This window comes from Ursus maritimus, unplaced genomic scaffold (genome assembly GCF_017311325.1).
Source record: "Ursus maritimus isolate PB19 unplaced genomic scaffold, ASM1731132v1 scaffold_1, whole genome shotgun sequence".
Classification (NCBI taxonomy): domain Eukaryota; kingdom Metazoa; phylum Chordata; class Mammalia; order Carnivora; family Ursidae; genus Ursus; species Ursus maritimus.
The window spans coordinates 20,888,582-20,909,104 of NW_024423343.1; the positions used below are offsets into that span (position 1 = coordinate 20,888,582).

A 20,523-nucleotide genomic window follows, 5' to 3' on the forward strand; every position below is an offset into this window, starting at 1 on the left:
GCCCCTCTTAACCCAGCGCCCGGGGCGGGCTGCAGAGACAACCTCGCGCTCCTGGGACTCAGGCCCTCCGCCGACATGGCGTCTTGGGGCGAGTTGAAGAGCTGCCTGGCGCCCGGCCTGCTGCAACAACAACTGGCCATCGTCACCGGCGGGGCCACGGGTATTGGAAAGGCCATCGCCACGGAGCTCCTGCAGCTGGGTACGGGAGCAAACCCCCTGGGTCAGGCTGCCTAGAGGCGGGGGTCCGCAGAGACGCACACGGGCGTAACCTGGGGTCGGGAGCCGGGAGGTACTAGGCAGGGCTGGGAGTCGGACTTGCCAAGCCGAGGCTGTACGTGTGAGCGGCACTGAAACCGCGAAGGGAAAAGAAAGAGTTCTTTCTAAGAAATGTTGGAGACGCTTCCAAAGATGAAACCATTATTTGTAAACTAAAGGGGAGAGTTAGAATCAAAAGATAACGTGCTCCTCGAGGTAGGGAATAAGGAGACCTGTGGAAACATGCTATGGAATTCTTTCTAGATGTGTTTAAAATGAATCCATCCTATGTGTTACTTAGTGAGGAAATGGGGGAAGACTTACTTTTCTCTTTTTCACTGGCCTATTTAATTATATCATCATTGCCGTTTCTGGTTCTGTTTTTATTAACTGACTTTTCTCCTCATTATGGGTTGTATTTACCTGCTCCTTTGCATGACCGATAGATACTTAAATTTTACCTTGTTGGACGCTGGTTGTTTTTATATTCATTTAAATATTCTTGAGCTTTGTTCTGTGTGAATTGCATCACAGAAGTTGTTACTTCTGTTGTTAAGCTACTTGGAAACAGTTTGATACTTTAAGAGAGGCTTGTTACGTGGTGGTAAGTGTTGACCTGAACGGCCTTTAATCTAGGGCTAATTTTGCTTCACAATTTAGGCCATATCCTTCTGAGTATTTTACCCTGTGCCCCTTCAAATGAGGTTTTGCCTGGTTGGGACACTATTTGCAGTGCTGCCTTGGCCTCCCTGGTCTCCCAGCTTCATCTCTTCCTGGGGTCTGAATGGGTTCCTCCTCCTCCTCCCTGTGCTGCACCTGGGAAGCTCTCCAGGCAGCAAGCTGGAATAGGGCTCACATTTTTTGTTTCCACTCTGAGATCACTGTGCCCTGCTACCCCATGCCCAGTGCCTGAAAACCAGTCTGCACTGTACTCTGATTGGTTTTTTAGTTGTTTTGGTCTGGAGGGTAAAATCAGTTAATCGTGTTCCATCTTAACCAGAGGCAGAAGTCTGATTCATCTTTTTTGTTGGTACACATGAAACACTTTCTGAACTTTTTTTTTTTTTTTTTTTTTTCTGAATTTGGACAACCAGTGAAAGCATATTCACCAATGAAAGCATATTTACTTATTCTTTGCCTGTTTTCTTTTCAGGGTGTAATGTGGTCATTGCATCTCGTAACTTTGATAGACTGAAGTCCGTTGCAGATGAACTGAAGGCCAGCCTGCCACCCACCAACAAGGCTCAGGTCACTCCCATAAAATGCAACATCCGCAAAGAAGAGGAGGTAATGCAAATATGCCTATGTCATTTATTCATTCATTTTATTTACAGTGGTGTTTCCTAAACCTGTGCTTCAGATATTTCTATGGTAGCTGTCTTAGATGAGGTTATCTAGAAGCAGAGCCTATAAAGAGAGATTCTTTAGCTAATGACTTACTGAGTGTATTACCTGGGGGGGGGGGTGGAGGTGGAAAGAAACAAGGTAAGGAAGCTAAACAAGGATGTGGTCTCAGAGAGATTATTTTTTGTGCCTTTTGTCCTTTAAGTCATTTCTTTAATTTTTTTAAAGATTTTATTTTTAAGTAATCAGTCATCTCTACACCAAACGTGGGGCTCGAACTCACAACCCCAAGATCAAGAGTCACATGCTGTACCAACTGAGCCAGACAGGCGCCCCTTTTAAGTCATTTCTTAATGTTAATTTTAACCTGATTTCAGTTACTGGTGCTGGTACCATTTACTGTGACCAGACTGCAAGGTCTTTCCTCTCCTGGAGTAAGTTTATCAGTCCAAGTAGCAAGTTAGGTTATTAACCAGCTTACTTTTAACATTTTTCTTTAGGTGAACAATTTGGTCAAATCCACCTTAGATATTTATGGTAAGATCAATTTTTTGGTAAACAATGGAGGAGGCCAGTTCCCATCTCCTACAGAACATATCAGTGCAAAGGGATGGAATGCTGTGATTGAGACCAACCTGACGGGCACCTTCTACATGTGCAAGGCAGGCAAGTATGATCAATAACCCAAAAAGTCAAAGTGTCTTTATTTAAAGATTATAAAGAATCTTTTTTTTTTCTTTAAAGATTTTATTTATTTATTTATTTATTTGACAGAGAGAGAGAGAGAGCACAGCAGGGAGAGTGAGAAAGGGAGAAGCAGGCTCCCTGCTGAGCAGGGAGCCCAATGCTGGACTCGATCCCAGAACCCTGGTATCATGACCTGAGCTGAAGGCAGAGGCTTACCTGACTGAACCACCCAGGCATCCCTAGATCATGGAGAATCTTGAAAGAGAATTGTTAGGGGCTCAGAAACTCCCAGCAGCATTGACTGCCCTGATTTACTTGCCTACAACACAGAAATGTAAATTGTTGCATTTCTGGATAGTAATTTGGCAAAATTTTAAAATATGGTTGTAGTTAGATCTTATAATTTTATTTCCAGAAATTTATCATGAGAAAATTATTAAGAATCTGTACAAAGATATAGCTACGAAGTTGTTCCTGAAATTAAAAACAAAAACAAAAACCTCTTACCCAGAGTTTTAAAGAAATGAACCTGTTAAACCTGTTGTAAGGGCCTTTTCATTAACTTGTCAGATCTCAAGGAGAATGCCAGACAGAGTCCACATTCTTTCTGACGAACAACTGATTAGCATGCATGCATATAGTTGGATTGAAAGTTATGTTTCGTAGGTGGTGATATTCAACTCCTGAGGTTGAGTAACTCAAGGGTTTTGTTACAAACTATCGAAGACATTTTTATGTTGAAAACTACAGAATGAGTATAATTCCAACCCAAAGGATCTTCATCCTAATATGGATTAGACTTTATATTCATAATATCTCTAAGTCAAAATCTTGTAGACATTCCCAGCTTTCAACTTTAGCAAGTCGTATAAAGCTTTATATTGGTTGCCGCTGGGTGTTTCAGTGTAGAGACCATTGCAAAAACAGAAACTTAAATAAGTTAGTTTCTCCCTCACATAAAAAGTCTAGGCAGAGAGTTAGGGATCATGTGGTAGTTCCATAATCATTAAGGACTGTGATGTTGTGACTTGTAATGAGTATATATTTTGGTCTGTCTCTGGTTCCTGGTTCATAGCTCCCCAGGCCCTTGGAATTTCCTGAGCAGTAAGAGCAGTGGGGGAATCTTTTGTTATAATATTTGATCTCTTGTCTTAATTTCTGAAATGGCTTCAGGGCCACATAGGTGCAATGGGTGTCTGTTAATCATAATCAAGTCCTGTTCAACCACAACTGAGTTTATGTTCATGAGGTGACTTTTGGAAATCACCTAAAGATGGGAGTGGGCTACTTGGTAGGGAACCAACCCGGATGAGACTTGGAACTTCAGTCTCACCTCCTGATTTCTGGGCAGGGGAAAAGGGGCTGAAGATAGAATCTGTCACCAGTGCCGATAATTTAATCAGTCAGGATTGTTAATGACACCTCCATAAAAACATAAAAGGACAGGGTTGGTAAATCAGAACACTTTCACGTGACACCCTGCCAGTCTCAAACTCCACAGAGACAGGCTTCTTTGTTACAACATTGCCCAGTGTATTTCTTCATCTGCCTCTTGGTTCATGTCCCCTTACATCTTTCGTAACAAACTGTAATCCAGGGAGGAAACTAATTTCTTGAGTTCTATGAGCCATACTAGCAAATTAAGCAAATCCAACAAAGGGTTCATGGGAACCTCTGATTTATAGCCACTTGGTCAGAAGCACAGGTAACAAGCTGGACTTGTGATTGGCGTCTGAGACTACCTCACATATCTTGAAGAAATATTCCTATGATAGCCCGGGAAGTGTCAGAGGAAAAACACAAAGATGATTTCAGAATTTTTTTTTTTTTAAGATTTTATTTATTTGACAGAGAGAGAGCGAGGGAGAGAACACAAGCAGGGGGAGTAGGAGAGGGAGAAGCAGGCTTCCTGCTGAGCAGGGAGCCAAATGCAATGTGGGGCTCAATCCCAGGATCCCGGGATCATGACCTGAGCCAAAGGTGGATGCTTAACGACTAAGCCACCCAGGCACCCCTGATTTTAGAGTTCTACCGTAAGAGTACTATTTAACCAGAAGCAGAAAGTCTGCATAGGGTAATTTAAATAAGATGTATTTCTTTTTCTTTTTTTATGTTTTTTTTTAGATAGTTGAAATGGCACATAGTTCATTATTTTCATTTCCAAACTTTTCTGGGCTATTCATGACCTTGTATTCTTTCAGATGAATTTTACATTCAGGTTTTTCCTCAAAAATCCTGGTGGGGACTTTGATTGGAATTGTGTTCAACCTATCAATAATTTAACAATATGTTGAAATATTATCTCTGCACCATGACACATCTTTCTATTAATGGATTTTATTTACTTTCTATTACTTTACAATTTTTGACAAAGGTTTGTGGTTTTTGTCATGTAAATCTTTTTTTTTTTTTTTATTAAGTAGCGTCCATGCTGGGTGTGGAACCCAACACAGGACTTGAACTCAGGACCCTGAGATCAAAATCAAGACCTGAGCCAAAATCAAGAGTTGGATGCTTAACTGACTGAGCCACCCAGGAGCCCCTCTCATATTTTTTTTAGTAAGGTTATACCTAGATATTTTTGATGACTCCTATTTTTTTTTTAAGATTTTATTTATTTATTTGAGAGAGACAGAAAGAGCATGAGCTAGGGGGAGGGGCAAAAGGAGAGGGAGAAGCCAACTCCCCACTGAGCAGGGAGCTTAACATGGGGCTCCATCCCAGAACCCTGAGATCATGACCTGAGCTGAAGGCAGGCACTTGACTGACTGAGCCACCCAGGTGCCCCAACTCCTGCTATTTTGAATGCGCTCTTTTCCCAATTATTTTCAGCTGGATTATTGTTGGTTTATGGAAGAATTATTTTTTCAAGTTGACCTCGTAGCTTTATCTAGTAATTTGTGGCTTTATCTAACAGTTTTTGAAATTAGTCTTTTGGGTGTTTTAGCTACACAATCTTATTGTCTAAAAATAAATAATTTCATTGAGTCAAAGATACAGTCAATTGTGAAATGCACCATTTTACTTACCACTAAGAAAGTACAGTGTTATTTGTATCTTAAGAAGCCACCAACTAAGACATATCCCAGTTTCAACAATGTGAAAATAATATGAAAGAATTGTCTTAGAGTCCCCAAATATTTCCCCAAATCCCCAGATAAATACTGTATTTTGTGTCTTCTTTTCTAGTGGCCTTACCTCCTTTTTTGGTCATATATTATGAATTCGTAAAACTCACTGGAAAACATTAAGTAATATGGGAAAGCATTCTTATTTTTGTCTAAGCTTTTATTTTTTATTTTTTTTTTTTAAAGATTTTATTTATTTATTCGACAGAGATAGAGACAGCCAGCGAGAGAGGGAACACAGCAGGGGGAGTGGGAGAGGAAGAAGCAGGCTCCTAGCGCAGGAGCCTGATGTGGGGCTCAATCCCAGAACGCTGGGATCACGCCCTGAGCCGAAGGCAGACGCTTAACCACTGTGCCACCCAGGCGCCCCTTGTCTAAGCTTTTAATAGGAATGGGTCTTGCATTGTTCTCTGGCCTTTATATTCTAAAAATTAGATTTCTATTAAAGTGAGTCTTGAGGGTGCATATCTGGCATTGTCTTGGTTTGTATGAATAGAGTTGATGGCTAAATATCAAATAGGCTTCAAAAAGGATAAAATACTTAAAGAATGAGGGACTCCTGGGTGGCTTAGTCAATTGAGTGGCTGACTCTTGATTTCAGCTCAGGTCATGAGCTCTCTCATGAGGTCAAGTCCTGTGTAGGGTTCTGCACTGGGTGTGGAGCCTGCTTAAGATTCTCTCTCCCTCTCCCTCTGCCCCTCCATCCCCCACCCCTGCTCCCACTCTCTCCCCCTAAAAAAAAAATTGAAAAGAAAATACTTAAAGAATTAAGTTAACAAAAGAAGGATAAGACTTGTATCTAAAAACGACAAAACATTGCTGACAGAAATGAAAGAAGGTCAAAATAAATGGAAAAACATTCAATGTTTATGAATTGGAAGACTCGATATGGTTAAGATGGTTAAGATGGTAGTTCTTCCCAAATTGATGTGTAGGTTCAATACAGTCCCTATTATTTTTGCAGAAATTGACAGGCAGGTCCTAAAACACATGTAGAAGTGCAAAGGACTCAGAATGGCCAAAACAGTTTTGTAAACAGGAAAGTTGGAGGACTTCTTGATTTCAAGACAGGGTGGTACTGGCATAACGATAGACGTATAGATCTTTGGGACAAATTTGAGAGTCCAGAAATAAACCCTTATAGTTGTGATCAAACCCTTATATTTACGATTTTTGCCAAAGGGGCCAAGGCAATTTGATGGGGGAAATGATAGTGTTTTCAGCAGATGGTGCTGGGACAGTGGGATATCCACATGCAAGAAGACCCTTACCTCACACCATAAATAAAAGTTAACCAAAAGTACAAAATGGACCATGGACCTAAATGCAAAAAGTAAAATGGTATAACTTTTAGAAGCACATAAAGGACAAAATCTTTATGACTTTGGCTTAGGCAGAGAGTCCTGAGATACACCATCCAAAATACCATGCATAAAGTAAAAAAACTGGTAAACTGGATGTAATCAAAATTAAATATGTTTGTGCTTCCAAAGACAAATTAAGAAAATGAAAAGATAAGCCATAGACTGAGAGAAATCACATATCTGATAAAGGTCTTGTATCCAGAATACGAAAAGAACTCTTATAGTTCAATATTAAGAAAACAAACCAATTTTAAAAAATGGGCAAAAGATTTGAATAGGTATTTTACCAAAGAAGATACATGAATGGCTAATAAGTACATCAGAAGATTCTCAACACCATTAGTCATTCGGGGCATGCAAATCACAGCCTCAGTGAAATATCACCTCATACCCACTAGAGTGGCTATAATAAAAAAGTCAGGCAATAATAGTATGGAGAAACTGGAACCCTCATGCATTTTTGGTAGAAACATAAAATTGTGGAGACACCAGAAAATAGTTTGGCAGTTTCTTAAACAGTTCAGCATACAGTTACCATATGACCCAGCAGTTCCACCCCTAAGCATCTACCCAAGAGAAATAAAAACCGGTGTCCACACAACAATTTGTATTCATAATCACCCAACAGTGGAAACAGTCCAAATGTTCATCAGCTGGTGAATAGATAAATATGGCGTATCTAGTCACTGAAATACTGTTTTGCAATAAAAAGTTAACTATTGATACATGTTACCACATGGAGGGACTTCCCAAACATTATTCTAAGTAAAAGAAGCCAGACATGAAAGACCACATATTGTGTGATTTCATTTATATGAAATGTTCAAAAAGGCAAATTGATAATGAACGGAAAGTAGATGAGGGTTTGCATGGTGATGGCTTGGGCTGCAGATTGGCACAAAGGAATGTTTTGGGGGTGATGGAATGTTCTAAACCTGGATTGTGATGGTGGTTGCAGGACTCTATATTTATTGAAAATCATTAAGTTGTACATATAAAGTGGATGAGTTTCCTGATATGTAAATTATATTCAATCAGTCTTTTTATAAAAAGGAAATGTAAATTAAAAATTTTAAAATAGCAAGCAACATGCTGGGACAGTGGATGAGAAGAGAGTCAAGACACTATTTCATATGATTGTCTTTGGCCTGTTTCCTACAGTTTACAACTCCTGGATGAAACAGCATGGAGGATCTATTGTCAATATTATTATCCTTACTAGAAGTGGAAGTCCAGGATTTGCGTAAGCATACTTAATATATATATATATATATATATTTTCCCCCCCATGTCTTTGGGTTTTGTCCTCCAAATAGTGGGGGAATGGGGTGGAGAAAGTTTCATAAGTCATAATCCTTAATCCTGTAATGAGTTGCGATCTCAATACTTAGCATTGCTTTTTATTTGAACTTTAAAAATGTACTTCCAAAGCATTCCCAAGCATGTTAGGCTTGCCGGATTTACCAAAAAAATAAAAACAGGATGAACCATTAAATTTTTTATTGTAAGTCTATCCCAAATATTGCACGGGCATACTTAGGCTAAAATTTTTTGTTGTTTATCTGAAATTCAACTTTAACTGAATGTCCTGTGTTTATCCAGTAACCCTCATCCAGATGTCTACTAAACTGATCATTATTGTCTAGAGATATCTTTTTTGTTAACATGTGGAAATGAAATTAATTTAGATTGATTTAGATTTGAATACTGTGAATATACCTCTTCAATGTTAGACAGAACTGCTAAATTGTTACTCCATAACGGAGTTTGACATATTTGACTCTTATTCCGATTTTGGTAAATTTTTATGTTGGAAAAAGATTTTTTTAAAATGTCGGTCAGTGAACTAATTTAGCATACTGGCTCAGTAGATTCTTTCATAATAATCTAAAAGGGCATCCCCAGAGAACAAAGAGAAAAACAGTGTGACAGGAAGCTACTTGAAAACCACACGTTTAGCAGTTAAAAAGTCTGGTTTATTAAGGAGGGCACGTATTGCATGGAGCACTGGGTGTTATACGCAAATAATGAATCATGGAACGCTACATCAAAAACTAAGGATGTTCTGTATGTGACTAACATAACATAATAAAAAATTATTATTGAAAAAGTCTGGTTTACAAAATTATTTTGCTGATTTATTTCATATCTTTTATAAGTTCTGATTCCTTCCATTTTTTAATTAAAAAATTTTTTAAATTTTCCGACATGGAATATTTCTTTTTATGAAATAGACCTATTTTAGTGTTATAAAAACAAAGCATGCTAGTTTTTACATATATATAAAAAACTGCATAAGGTACAAAGGTGAGTGCTCTATACCTTCTCATCCCAGGGATAACCCGTTAACCAAGTAAGACAGTGGCCTGAATTCCTTCATGAGTAGTCTGTAATCTGTAATCTGCAGGGTGATATTTTGGCACCGCACGAGTATCGTGTTTGCCATTGTGATTTTTGCAACCATTGTTGATTCTTACCTCATGTTCAACAAACTGGTTCAGATGTTGAAATTCAGTAATTTCTGTCTCTGGTTTTCCACCTCTGTCTCTCAGTTCTAATGGCTTTCTCTCTTGGGCTGTTACCAGTTTCTGAATGTCTGCCACTTGCTTCTTCAGGGGTTCAACATAATGGCTGAGCCTTTTCCTATGAGGAGAGGCAGGACCTCATGTGGTGGCCCTGGTGGTCAGGGTGCTGAGTGCAAGGGGACAAACACCTCTAGGACTTCCTCCCAGAAAAGGGTCAGGGCTGGATTGTGTTTCTACATAAGCATGTCTGTTCCTGCCCCTGCCTCTTGCTTCTGGTGTTGTGGAGAAGCCTGGCAATTTCAGTGATCCTTCCCAGCTGAGTGTTGCTTTTGGGCCCCTCTTAGCACTGGTGGCGGTAGGCAGGGCTAGGCAACATGTCCTGTAGAATGACCCAGGACTGCTGGATGCAGTAGCAACAGAAGTTGGGGCCACATCTGATGGTGATGGGGTTGCTTGGGTAACTCTGACAAAGTAGTTGGCTTCTGTCTGGAGTCCCACCAGGGTTGCTGTGGCCAACACTGGGACAGAGATGGGTTTTCTTCAAGAAGGGCTTTGTAGGTCTTCTCTAGTAAGAAGTGGCTATGCCCCCAGGTCTCACATACTTGGTGCCAAGGACCTTATAATTAAAAGTTCTAAGCCACAGTGTATCCATACCTTGTGCATAAGACCCTATATAGATGCAGTCCTATTTTAAACTTCCTATCTGGAAATATATTAAAATTTACTTAAATTTTGGCGTGTCTAGAAATTGTATTGATACTATTTTTAGCTGATACCTGAATGTCTTATCCCTTATCATCTAAAATTGATTTAAAAAATAACCACACTAGTAACCCTCAAAATTACCAATTTGTTAATTTTTCTACATAATAAAAGATCTTCAGAATATTTCTCTTATGGTCATGGTGTTTTGGAGGATCTCATGTGTGCCCGTTAACCTAAGATTTGTTTGACTATCAGATAGCTGTGTTTTGGCTTTAACGTTGAAGGACCCACTTCTTTCCCAGTGTTCAAAGACTCCGAAAGATAGACTCAACACGAATGTGTCTGTGGGGGTCTGACAGGTCACTGACCTACCTGTCTAGTCAACGAGAGAAACATTCGATGGAAGCTGATTGTAATTTTTTGTTTTGTCTTTTAAAGGCATAGTGGAGCTGCCAGGGCGGGGGTTCACAACCTCACCAAATCCTTAGCTGTGGAATGGGCCAGCAGTGGCGTAAGGGTCAACTGTGTTGCCCCTGTAAGTAAATGTTCCATATGAAAGCTGTTGACAAATTGTGCTTTTCTGATTCCATTTGTATTGTCGATGCAGGTGTTTGTTAATGTATGTGTACTGGTATACGTGTAAACTAGAAAAGATGGGCTTTTAAAAAAATAGATAAAATTGGGAAGAGGTATGCTTTGATTTACAACTAGACTTTCAAGAAGGTATAATTAGGCCAGTGTTGCTCAATCTTGATAATATATTAGAATTATCTATGAAATGTTTAAAAAATACTGATATGTAAGCTTGACTCCCAACTAGGGAGTCTAGGTGTTGGTATTTTTAAAACCCACCTAGGAAATTCAAATGCACAGTAAGGATTGAGAACCACTGCTTTAGAGAATGAATATTTCCCAGATTATTTTGTTATTTCTCAGTGTATCATGAATGCTTCATTGGGAGAGAGGAAAAACTAAGGTCTAATTCAAGTTAAAGATTGATTAGAAGTGAAGAGAAAATGTCTCAGCAACATACTTGAAAGATAGTATAAGCTAAATAAGAGAATTCTCAAACAATTAAAAATTTAGTTTATATTGGGTTCAAATATTTTATCTTTGATTTCGCCATAATGAAAACCCATGAAAACACTGCATTTTCTAAGTCTCACATAACCACAGCCCAGGCTTCTGTTATAAAGCAGAGAAGCCTGGTGGAAGATAGAATAGACTCCCCTACTCCCCTTTTCCCACTTAAGTGCCTCTCTGATCTATTCATTTAATTATGTTTTTAGAAAACACATCTTTTCTGGAAAAATCGCTTGGCTGGTTATTCAAGGAGAGGAGGTCACAAAATGAGCATTCAGATAATCCATTTGTAATCGTGGTTAATAGTACTTCTTCGACCATACTGAGAAAAATTAATGTTAGAAATGTTGACTTTTGTATTAAACTTAAGCCATTTACTTTTTGGCATTGGTCGATGACTGCCTTGATGTCTTTGTGATTTTAAAATTTAGTTTTATGTACTTTATTTCATTCTTTTATTCTCAAACATAGGGAGTCATTTATTCCCCAACTGCTGTTGACAACTATGGTCCTTTGGCAAAAAACTTATTTGGAGGGTACTATAAGAAAATCCCAGCGAGGCGAATTGGAATTCCCGAGGAGGTAATGTATATTTCTAACATTGATTCCAATTGCTTTCTTTCATACTTTGGAAAATTGTAACATATGGTGTCCTTTTTACACGGTCTGGTTGGCTGATAGAGATGAGTGCTCCCATTACCACCAGCCCATTTCCCCTGCACTTTCTGGCTCTGCGCTTTGCACACTCAGAGCAGTCTTTATCCAGGACTGAATGTGGTGTGAATTAAGAACAGCATGGTTTTATTTCATTGCACTTTTCAGCTATGATATTTGATCACATGGCCTTTGTTGGTACACAGGAGCCTCAGCCAGGTAAGGTGATTATGGCTATGTGAAGTTCCAGACTTGATTTCTGTAAGGTGGCCAGATTTAAGTATGTGGAAATCAGGAGCTTTCATAAGGCCAGCAATATCAGTCTTAAAATACAATGGAAAAAGGGTATCTTTTCTACAATAATAATAAAAATGGAATACCTGGCATACACTTAGCTCTAAACGACAAGAAATTTATTCCTGAAAAACAGAAAAAAAAAGAATAAATAGGAACATGTCATATTCCTCAATGGAGAGAATCAATGTTATTAAAATCAAGTTTCTCTTTGATGACAGAGGGTAGCTATGCTTATGCTGAGCATAGTATAACACGGAGTTGTGAAATACTATGTTGTATGCCTGAAACTAATGTAATACCATGTGTCAACTGTACTTTCTTAAAAAAAAAAAAACAAGAAATAAAAATAAATAATATCAAGTTTCCCTAAACTAATGCATACATTTAATACAGCTTGGGAATTAAACACGCTGATTCTAAAGTTTGTCTAGAAAAATATTAATGCAAAAACAGCCAGAAAATGTTTTGAAAAAGAAAAATTGGGGGGCGGATATGACCTTCCCAATATCAAAACATATTGCAATGCTATACTTATTTAGGATATCTGGTGCTGGCACTGGAGTAGAATAAATTTAGTGGAACAGAATGCAGTCCTATATCAGTACCATTGTATATATGAGGAGTTTAATAAGATAAAAGTAGGATTTCAAATCTGTGAGGAAAGGATTGACCATTTAGCATAAGTCTTATGGCAATTGGCTGTTTAATTAGAAATAAATTAAGCCTCCTATCTCATATCACATACAAAATAATTTTCAGATGTATTAAAGTGCTAAATAAAAAAGCAAAACCATAAAACTCTTATGTTTTCTAATTTCTAAACTAGCTTTCATTGGCATTTTGATGTATTTTCTTTCCAGAAATTTACTAGGCATACCCCAACCCATAAACTAGGTATTTACCGACATTTTTACAAATTGGGATTCTACTGTATGTGCTTTTCTGCAACTTCCTATGGATATACCATAATATGTTTAATTAGATTCCACTGTTGCACCTTTAGATTTCACTTATATTTTTGATATTGTGGTAATTCTACAGCAAACATCCTTAAACACAAACATGCACTCTTGTGGGAGGGGTTACTTTCTAGAATTCTTGAAGTAAAACAGTTTTGCATATTAAGTTTTTGGAAGATACTGTTAAATCAGACATTTGATGGGCCATTTTAAGCAAGGTGTTTGGATTTCTATTCTGAAAACTGAGAGGGGTTTTAAAAGATTTTAATCAAGGGGATGATATGACTAATTTTTGTTTTGGACAGAACACTCCTTTTGTTTATGTGAACTATGTTATCTCTATTTACTGTATAGAAATCAAAACTGAGAAGTTTAAGAACTATTTATCAGTTCATTTAAAATAATAGTAATAAAGGTATTACATGTTAACATAAATAACAAGCTTGGTGTGCAGTTCCCACTTCATAACACTCGATATTAAAAAGGATATCGTACCCAGTGGTCGAGACCAATATGATGAATACTTTTTGCTGCTTCATCAAGAACATTCTAAAGTGAAACAGGCGTCCCCCCATGTGTACTTGCTGGTGAAGAAGATAGTGACCACTCGCATAAGGATCCCTAGTTCCGTTTCATGTTCCTGCTGTGATTTGAGCTGAGGTTCCCACATTTTTTCCCACCATTGCTCTGTGTGACAGCAATAATGACATTGCCAGTAGTGCAAATGTCAACACAGTCAGAAGGACAGACAAATTGCAGTATTATAATGAAAATATTTTTGTCCTTGCAAATCACCTGGAAAGACTCAGGGTTTTGCTGACCATTCTTTGACTGATAGAGGTGAAACCTTCAAATAGTTTCCTTGGGAAGGGAAGGAGAGAGGCTGGGAGCTTCTAGAGTTGCAGAACAAGGGGATGCCTCTGCCTGATTGTCCTAGCATCCCTAGGTCATGTTTCTAAGATACTTGGATTACCCCGGCTAATCATCATTGTGGGGAACACATTCACACCAGGCCATTGGCTGAACTGCCTATCAGTGAGCTGCTGTCTTTTAAGTGACAGTCCCTGGGGTAGAGGTAGGAGGGTAAGAACGTAGCTGTAGTTTTTGTTGTTGTTGTTTTAAGATTTTATTTATTTATTGGAGAGAGAGAGAGAGTGTGTGTGCCCATGAGCAGGGGGTGTGGCAGGGGGAAGGGGGAAGCAGGCTCCCCGCTGAGCAGGGAGCCCGATGTGGGACTCGATCCCAGGACCCTGGGATCATGACCTGAGCTGAAGGCAGACACTTAACCGACTGAGCCACCCAGGTGCTCCTGTAGCTGTCGTTTTAAAACGAATAGCCAGAGCTTGCACGATGTCCCCAACATCTCTTGGAAAGGAATGGAGCACTTGGCAGACCCTACTCACTTTACAAAATGAAGAAATGAAGGACAAGGAGGTGCAGTAATTTGCCCAAGGTTATTCATGGCTCATGGTACTGCGATTCAAACCCCAGCTTGCTTATTTAAAATCCCTGGGATCTTTAATAAACAGAGTTGAAAGTAAACAGATAAAAGAGGTGTTACCCACGTAGAAAGTGGATACAAGCTGCCAGTCTTTAATCGTGTTTACTGATTGATAAAACTCTTGTGAATGGCTTGGTTCCTCAAGTCCATCCATCAAATGGATTTCATTAAAAGGAAAGTTAAGAGGAATCTATCTGAAGATAGTACAAAAGTGCTTAGTTAATTTGGTAATTATAAAAATTGTATTTGTTCAGTTTAGCTCCGTGTTGAGCTCCCAGAGTAAACCAGGCATCACGAGTATTTATCTAAATTTTACCTAGCAGATGGTTTCAGTGCGATTCAGTATCATTTCATGGTGCCCAGTCTGTGGGCAAAACGTTGTAGCAGGAGCCGAGTGGTGCAACGTCCCTGCATTTTAGGGGAAGAGATGCATAGAGACCCTACTAAGCGCTCATATTACCCTAAACATAGGAGGCCGTCAGTCAATATTTCAAATCAAATTCAGCGCAAAACCACATTAATACTCGTCAGTCATAGTCTCTCTGAACAGAGCTGACTACGGCTCTTTCCCTTTTTCTGGAGCAAGTGTGGTTTTTGGGGTTTGCAGACTTTTGGAGGTCATTGAGTGTTCTTGTTTGTCTGGCTTTCAGAAAGGAGCTTATTGGGGGAGCCTTCCTGGTGCACACGGCGAGTTGTGATTGATTGATTGCACAGGCTAACACCAGTTCTGGTGGTTACTGTCGATCATCGCTCACTACTGTCTGCCCTTCCTCAGGGCTGGGGGACCTTCTCAGTGATTAATTCTCTGTGCTAGCTGTCCGCTAGAAATATCATAATCCTTACATATGTAATTGTAAGCTAACCAGTAGCCACAGTAAGAAAAGTACAAAGATGAAATGAATAGTGTTATAGGGATTTAATATACAACAGATAATATAAATAATGATACATATTATTGTTGATAAGGTATTATTCAACCCAGTATATCTACAACATCATTTTACGTTCTTCTATAGATTTTGCCTTCTTCTCTCCATACCGTGCTTTCAAAGTCTAGTGTGTATTTTATACTTACAGCACATCTCAATTCCAACTAGGCATGCGGAAAGTGGATTGTGTCATATGGCGACTGCCTCTGTTTTAGTGCAGGTCTACACTGGCTTCTGGGGGCTCAAGGACAGAGAGAAGGCGATGCCTAGCCTCCAGCCACAGGAGGGTCAGAATGTAGCTGTAGATTTTGTCGTTGTTTTAAGATTTTATTTATTTATTGGAGAGAGAGAGTGCCCATGAGGAGGGGGGAGTGGCAGAGGGAAGGGGGAAGCCTAGCCTCCAGGGTCTCATGGTCTCAAAGAGGCACAGCCATGTAAGTGAACACTGTAGATGCTGGACCCAGACTGGGGTGAGGCAATCTAGGCATGGACACAAAACGGAGGGGTGCACTCACTCTCAGGGTCGTACGAGCATGGGGTCTGCCCCGAGAGTGGGCACCTCCTGGAATACTGCACCCTGAGCACCTCATTAGCCTCCCCCTTGCCTCACCCCTGCTGGGGAGCCTCATCAGGTAGCAGATTCTGGGGACCCACCCCCGGAGCTTACAATTCAGAAGGTCTCGTGTAGGACCTACACGTAGGACCTCTCGTGTAGGAATCTGGAGTTTCCATAAATGTCCCCAAGGATTCTAAAGCCCATGTTTGGGATCCCCCTTTGAGAAACTCCAGCTGTGCCAAGAGCCCCACAGAGAGTTCCTTGATATCCAGTGAAATCATTTCTCCTTCTCTTTGGTTTTGGGAGTAGATGTTACTGCAGTCATCAGTTGCCTCTGAATTTTTAGGGAGCGCAGTGGGATTCTGCAGTCCCTCTCATAGAAAGCTCCTGTATTTTAGGCCTTGCTGCCCGCAGGACTGTTGGCTAGATGCCAGCTTATTGTTCCACAAACACACTGACGACGTCAGGGAGAAAAACAACAAAGGTACATGATGGCGTGGAAAAGTGAGTTACGGAGGGCATGGAAAGGTGTGGAAGGAACTGGGTAGTTTGAATGGAAAGAATCAAGCGCTCTGTTCGCTTTTGGCTTAGTCACCATGTGCAGCTTATTTGACACTGTGTAGCCCCTTCATATCTTGCCACGCTAATCACATGTTTTTAATGGTGCTCAGATAAGAAAAGGGAGTTCACTGTCTGTGTTCTGTCAGGTTATGGTGCACATGGACTGTAGAATCCATGTCACAGTTGTGTGTTTCGAGATGTGTTCCTTGGGCAGGGAAGCAGCCCCAGATGGAGAGCATCGAATTTTCTGCATAGCATGTGTGTGCTTCTGTTTGCAGATCTCCCCGCTGGTCTGCTTCCTGCTGTCCCCCGCAGCTTCCTTTATCACTGGACAGTTGGTGGACGTGGATGGGGGCCAGTCTTTGTATTTGCACTCATTCGATGTACCAGGTGAGCCCTCTAGAAATGAGCAGTCACTAACTTTATGCCTTTTCAAGTTCCAAGTTTCAAAATATCTTACTTTTTTTTTTTTTTAAGATTTTATTTATTTATTGGAGAGAGAGAGAAAGAGCACAAGCAGGGAGGGGCAGAGGCAGAGGGAGAAGCAGGCTCCCCACTGCGCAGGGAGCCCGATGCAGGGCTTGATCCCAGGACCCTGGGATCATGATGTGAGCTGAAGGCAGACACTTGACTGACAGAGCCACCCAGGCACCCAAGTTTTCAAAATTTCTTTTTTTTTTTTTTTTTTTAAGTTTTTATTTATTTATTCGACAGAGATAGAGACAGCCAGCGAGAGAGGGAACACAAGCAGGGGGAGTGGGAGAGGAAGAAGCAGGCTCATAGCGGAGGAGCCTGATGTGGGGGTCGATCCCATAACGCCGGGATCACGCCCTGAGCCGAAGGCAGACGCTTAACCACTGTGCCACCCAGGCGCCCCAAGTTTTCAAAATTTCTTAAGCAGTTACATAAAGGATGAGGGTTTTCTCTTACAGAACATCAAAAATGTACAAAATGTTTATATTCCTGATAGGATCTTTAAAGGAAATGTTCCCCCAGTCAAAGAAAATATCTAAATATTTTTTATCATAGCACATAGCTTTATATATTTAAAAAATTGTATGTATAGGTTGGTGGAATTTTAACCTTGAAAAATATTCTCACTATGTGTATATATGTATAAGGAGGAGATAGAAAAGAGGCAAGAGGTTGCCGTATTTTTAAGATTTAATTCCTCTTTGTTCCTCTGCTGAGTGGCTTGTATATCTGAGCAGAAGACTCAGACCTGTTAGGTGGGGAGGGGTGCTATGGTACTATTTTACATTATCTTGGGGATATATATTAAGTGAAACCATATGAATTTGCTGTATTCAACCATTTTTGATACACAAAACCAGTAGTATTTGGCTCCCCCAAATAACGGGTGGGAATACTGAGCCTTTCTGTCCTGTGTTTTCTTGAAGATCGCCAGCCCAGGGGTGACAAGGCCTGGGGTGGAAGCCCTGCTAGATAGACCCTTACTAGCTGTGTGATCTTGGGAAAGTCAATTTCTGTGGGCTTCCATTTTCTTTTCTGTAAAGTGGGGTCATTTACAGCATTTACAGAGTAAACGGTTGGGAGCATTAAATTAGATAATGCACGTTTAAAGATAGGACGCTTTTAGCTACAGCTCCGACTGGCCTGAGCAGGAAAGGCATTTATCGGCCCGCAAACTGAACAGCAAGCCAGACTTGAATCATCTGTTCATTGAGCTTGTCAGGGACAATTTTTTTTTTCTTTTTGCCCTGTTTTTGCTTCTGCGGTACCGGCTTTATCTTAAGACAGGCTCTCGTGGTGGCAGGATGGCTGCCTGCTATCGCGAAAGCCCCAGGCTTTGTTGTCCCAAGCCCGCCGGACGGAGAGAGGGGAGGGAATGAGTTGTTACCGCATTTCTAGCAGAATTCTGAGACCTCCTCTGTTGTGGCCCAGCCGATGCGCGTGGCCGTCCTGGGTCCTAAGGAAGGAGTATGTGCGGAGCGGCTGCAGGAGCCGCGCGCTCTCCATAGGCCATCGCATTTAGTTTTCACAACTTTAGAAGAACAGCTGTTGTTACCCCCTCCCCAGAGGGTCTGTTGGAAATGAAGAGGATGAAGGAGGTTAATAGATTTGTGCTTGACATGAGGTTTTCCACTTACTCACCAGATCATGACAACTGGCCTGACGGAGTAGGGGACCTTTCTGTTGTCAAACAGATGAGGGAGACTTTGAAGACTAAAGGCAAGCTCTAAGCTAAGGAAACTTGAGGTGTCTTTTGTTCCCAAATGCCTTAATATCTCAGGAACGTGCTTTGGTACTTCCCAGGAGCTGATAATGTGAATGCAACAATCACTTTCTGCCTTTTTAATGTTATCAATTATGCCTATGCAAAAACTATTCCTGAAATAATGCATGTTTAAGCCCCAAAACAACACCGTTTAGCCTGTGATTAAAGATTTCTTTTTTAGGAATGGGGCTTAATATACTTTATAATTACGCCTTTTATTTCTAAGCAAGATATTTGAAAAATGAAATAATTTCAAATTAATAATGGAGGTATCATGATCTCCCAAAAGGTTTTAATATTTAATTGTAAAGATGGGCAATAAATCGAAATTCTGGCATCGTGATGATTCTTAAAACTAGAGATATACAGTGACTCGTATCTCATGGTAGATATCATGCTTTTGGGTCCATAAAGCTTTGTGGTAATTATCGATGTTTGATTTGTTTTGTTCATGAAGTTAGATTTGTATGAAGCCTCTTGATTTAAAAGAAAAATAAAGTTATGTGCAGTATTTCTTGGTAGTACTTGATTTGTGTCTTGATTTCCAGTCTAAAGTATTCCCTTTTCTTCATGTTTCTCCTTTCATATGCAAAACAAAATTTTTAAATTAAATGTTATGCAAATATATTAGGGTTCAGTATTCTGCCTTCAACTGATTTTTTTGGGGCAATGATCCTGACTTCTGAAATGCCTTTTATAAATTATGTACATTCATTTTTTGGTCTTAATTAAACCTCTTTCAATTGACATAGTCCCTCTTGAAGCCAAGTAGTTATTTCTTTTATCAGTAATTCTCAGGGCAAAGTACAGATCTTCCTCGACTTAAAAAGGGGTTATGTCCTGATAAACCCATTGTTAGTTGATAATATCATTAAGTCAAAAAGGCATTTAATACACTCAACTTACTGAATATCAACGGCTTTGCCTAGTCCCCCTTAAACATGCCCAGAACGCTTACATAAGCCAGCAGTTGGGCAAGGTCATCTCACACAAAGACTGCGTCACACTGAAGTGTTGACTGTCTCATGTAATTTTTTGGCTCCTGTGCTGAAAGTGAAAACCAGAATGGTTGTATGGGTGCAGAATGGTCGTCAGCGTATCGGTTATTCTCCCTCGTGATGGTGTGGCTGGCTGGCAGCTATAGCTGTCTGCCACTACCCAGCATCACGAGGGAATATGTACTGTGTATCACCAGCCCGGGATAAATTCAAAATTTGAAGTACAGTTTTTGCTGAAAGCCTATCACTTTCACACCATAGCCAAGTTGAAAAGTCATGTCAAGCCATCGTTACATTGGAGACAGCTGTATACAATTTACCATGCTCTGGGAAGGGACCCACAGATCTGCCCTTTTATCAGGCTCCTGCGCGGGGCCGCGACCCCGGTGAGGGTAACGAGATGTCTAGGGAGCAGCATGAAAGAGGCGCTCACGCTTGGATTTGTCCAAATGTAGAGGTGGCCCCGAGAGTACACACAGCTGTACATTTTGTGTCCATGCTATTCATGTGGAAGGATCAGAAATCTTCTCCTTCTAGACAACGCTTTAAAATGGCCTTCTGGACATGATAATATCATGGGTGCTAAGAATTACAAGCCACATTAGGGAGCAGGCCAACCCTAGCACAGGTTGGGAAGATGGAAGGCTAACCGTAGCACAGCGGAAGATGGAAGAGGCAGGGCTTGCTTTTCAGATTACTTCATGCCAGTGACCGCCAACAACCCCACACATCTCCACA

General features: G+C 40.3%; 1 protein-coding gene across 1 annotated transcript; it reads left to right on the top strand.

The window, feature by feature from the left end:
• Positions 1–13: 13 nt before the first annotated feature.
• On the top strand, positions 14–19,298 carry PECR (peroxisomal trans-2-enoyl-CoA reductase). Its single transcript, XM_008690601.2, has 8 exons — positions 14–199; positions 1,409–1,542; positions 2,100–2,265; positions 7,940–8,021; positions 10,447–10,543; positions 11,563–11,673; positions 16,827–16,938; positions 18,667–19,298. The coding sequence occupies exons 1-8, from the start codon at positions 76–78 to the stop codon at positions 18,750–18,752; spliced, it is 912 nt and encodes a 303-aa protein (XP_008688823.2). The 5' UTR covers positions 14–75; the 3' UTR covers positions 18,753–19,298.
• Positions 19,299–20,523: the final 1,225 nt, after the last annotated feature.

Coding starts and splice junctions, on each gene's coding strand:
- PECR (XM_008690601.2), top strand. CDS start 76: ATGGCGTCTTGGGGCGAGTTGAAGAGCTGCCTGGCGCCCGGCCTGCTG. Junction 2,266..7,939: donor CTTCTACATGTGCAAGGCAG/GCAAGTATGATC, acceptor TGTTTCCTACAG/TTTACAACTCCTGGATGAAA. Junction 11,674..16,826: donor GAATTGGAATTCCCGAGGAG/GTAATGTATATT, acceptor TTCTGTTTGCAG/ATCTCCCCGCTGGTCTGCTT.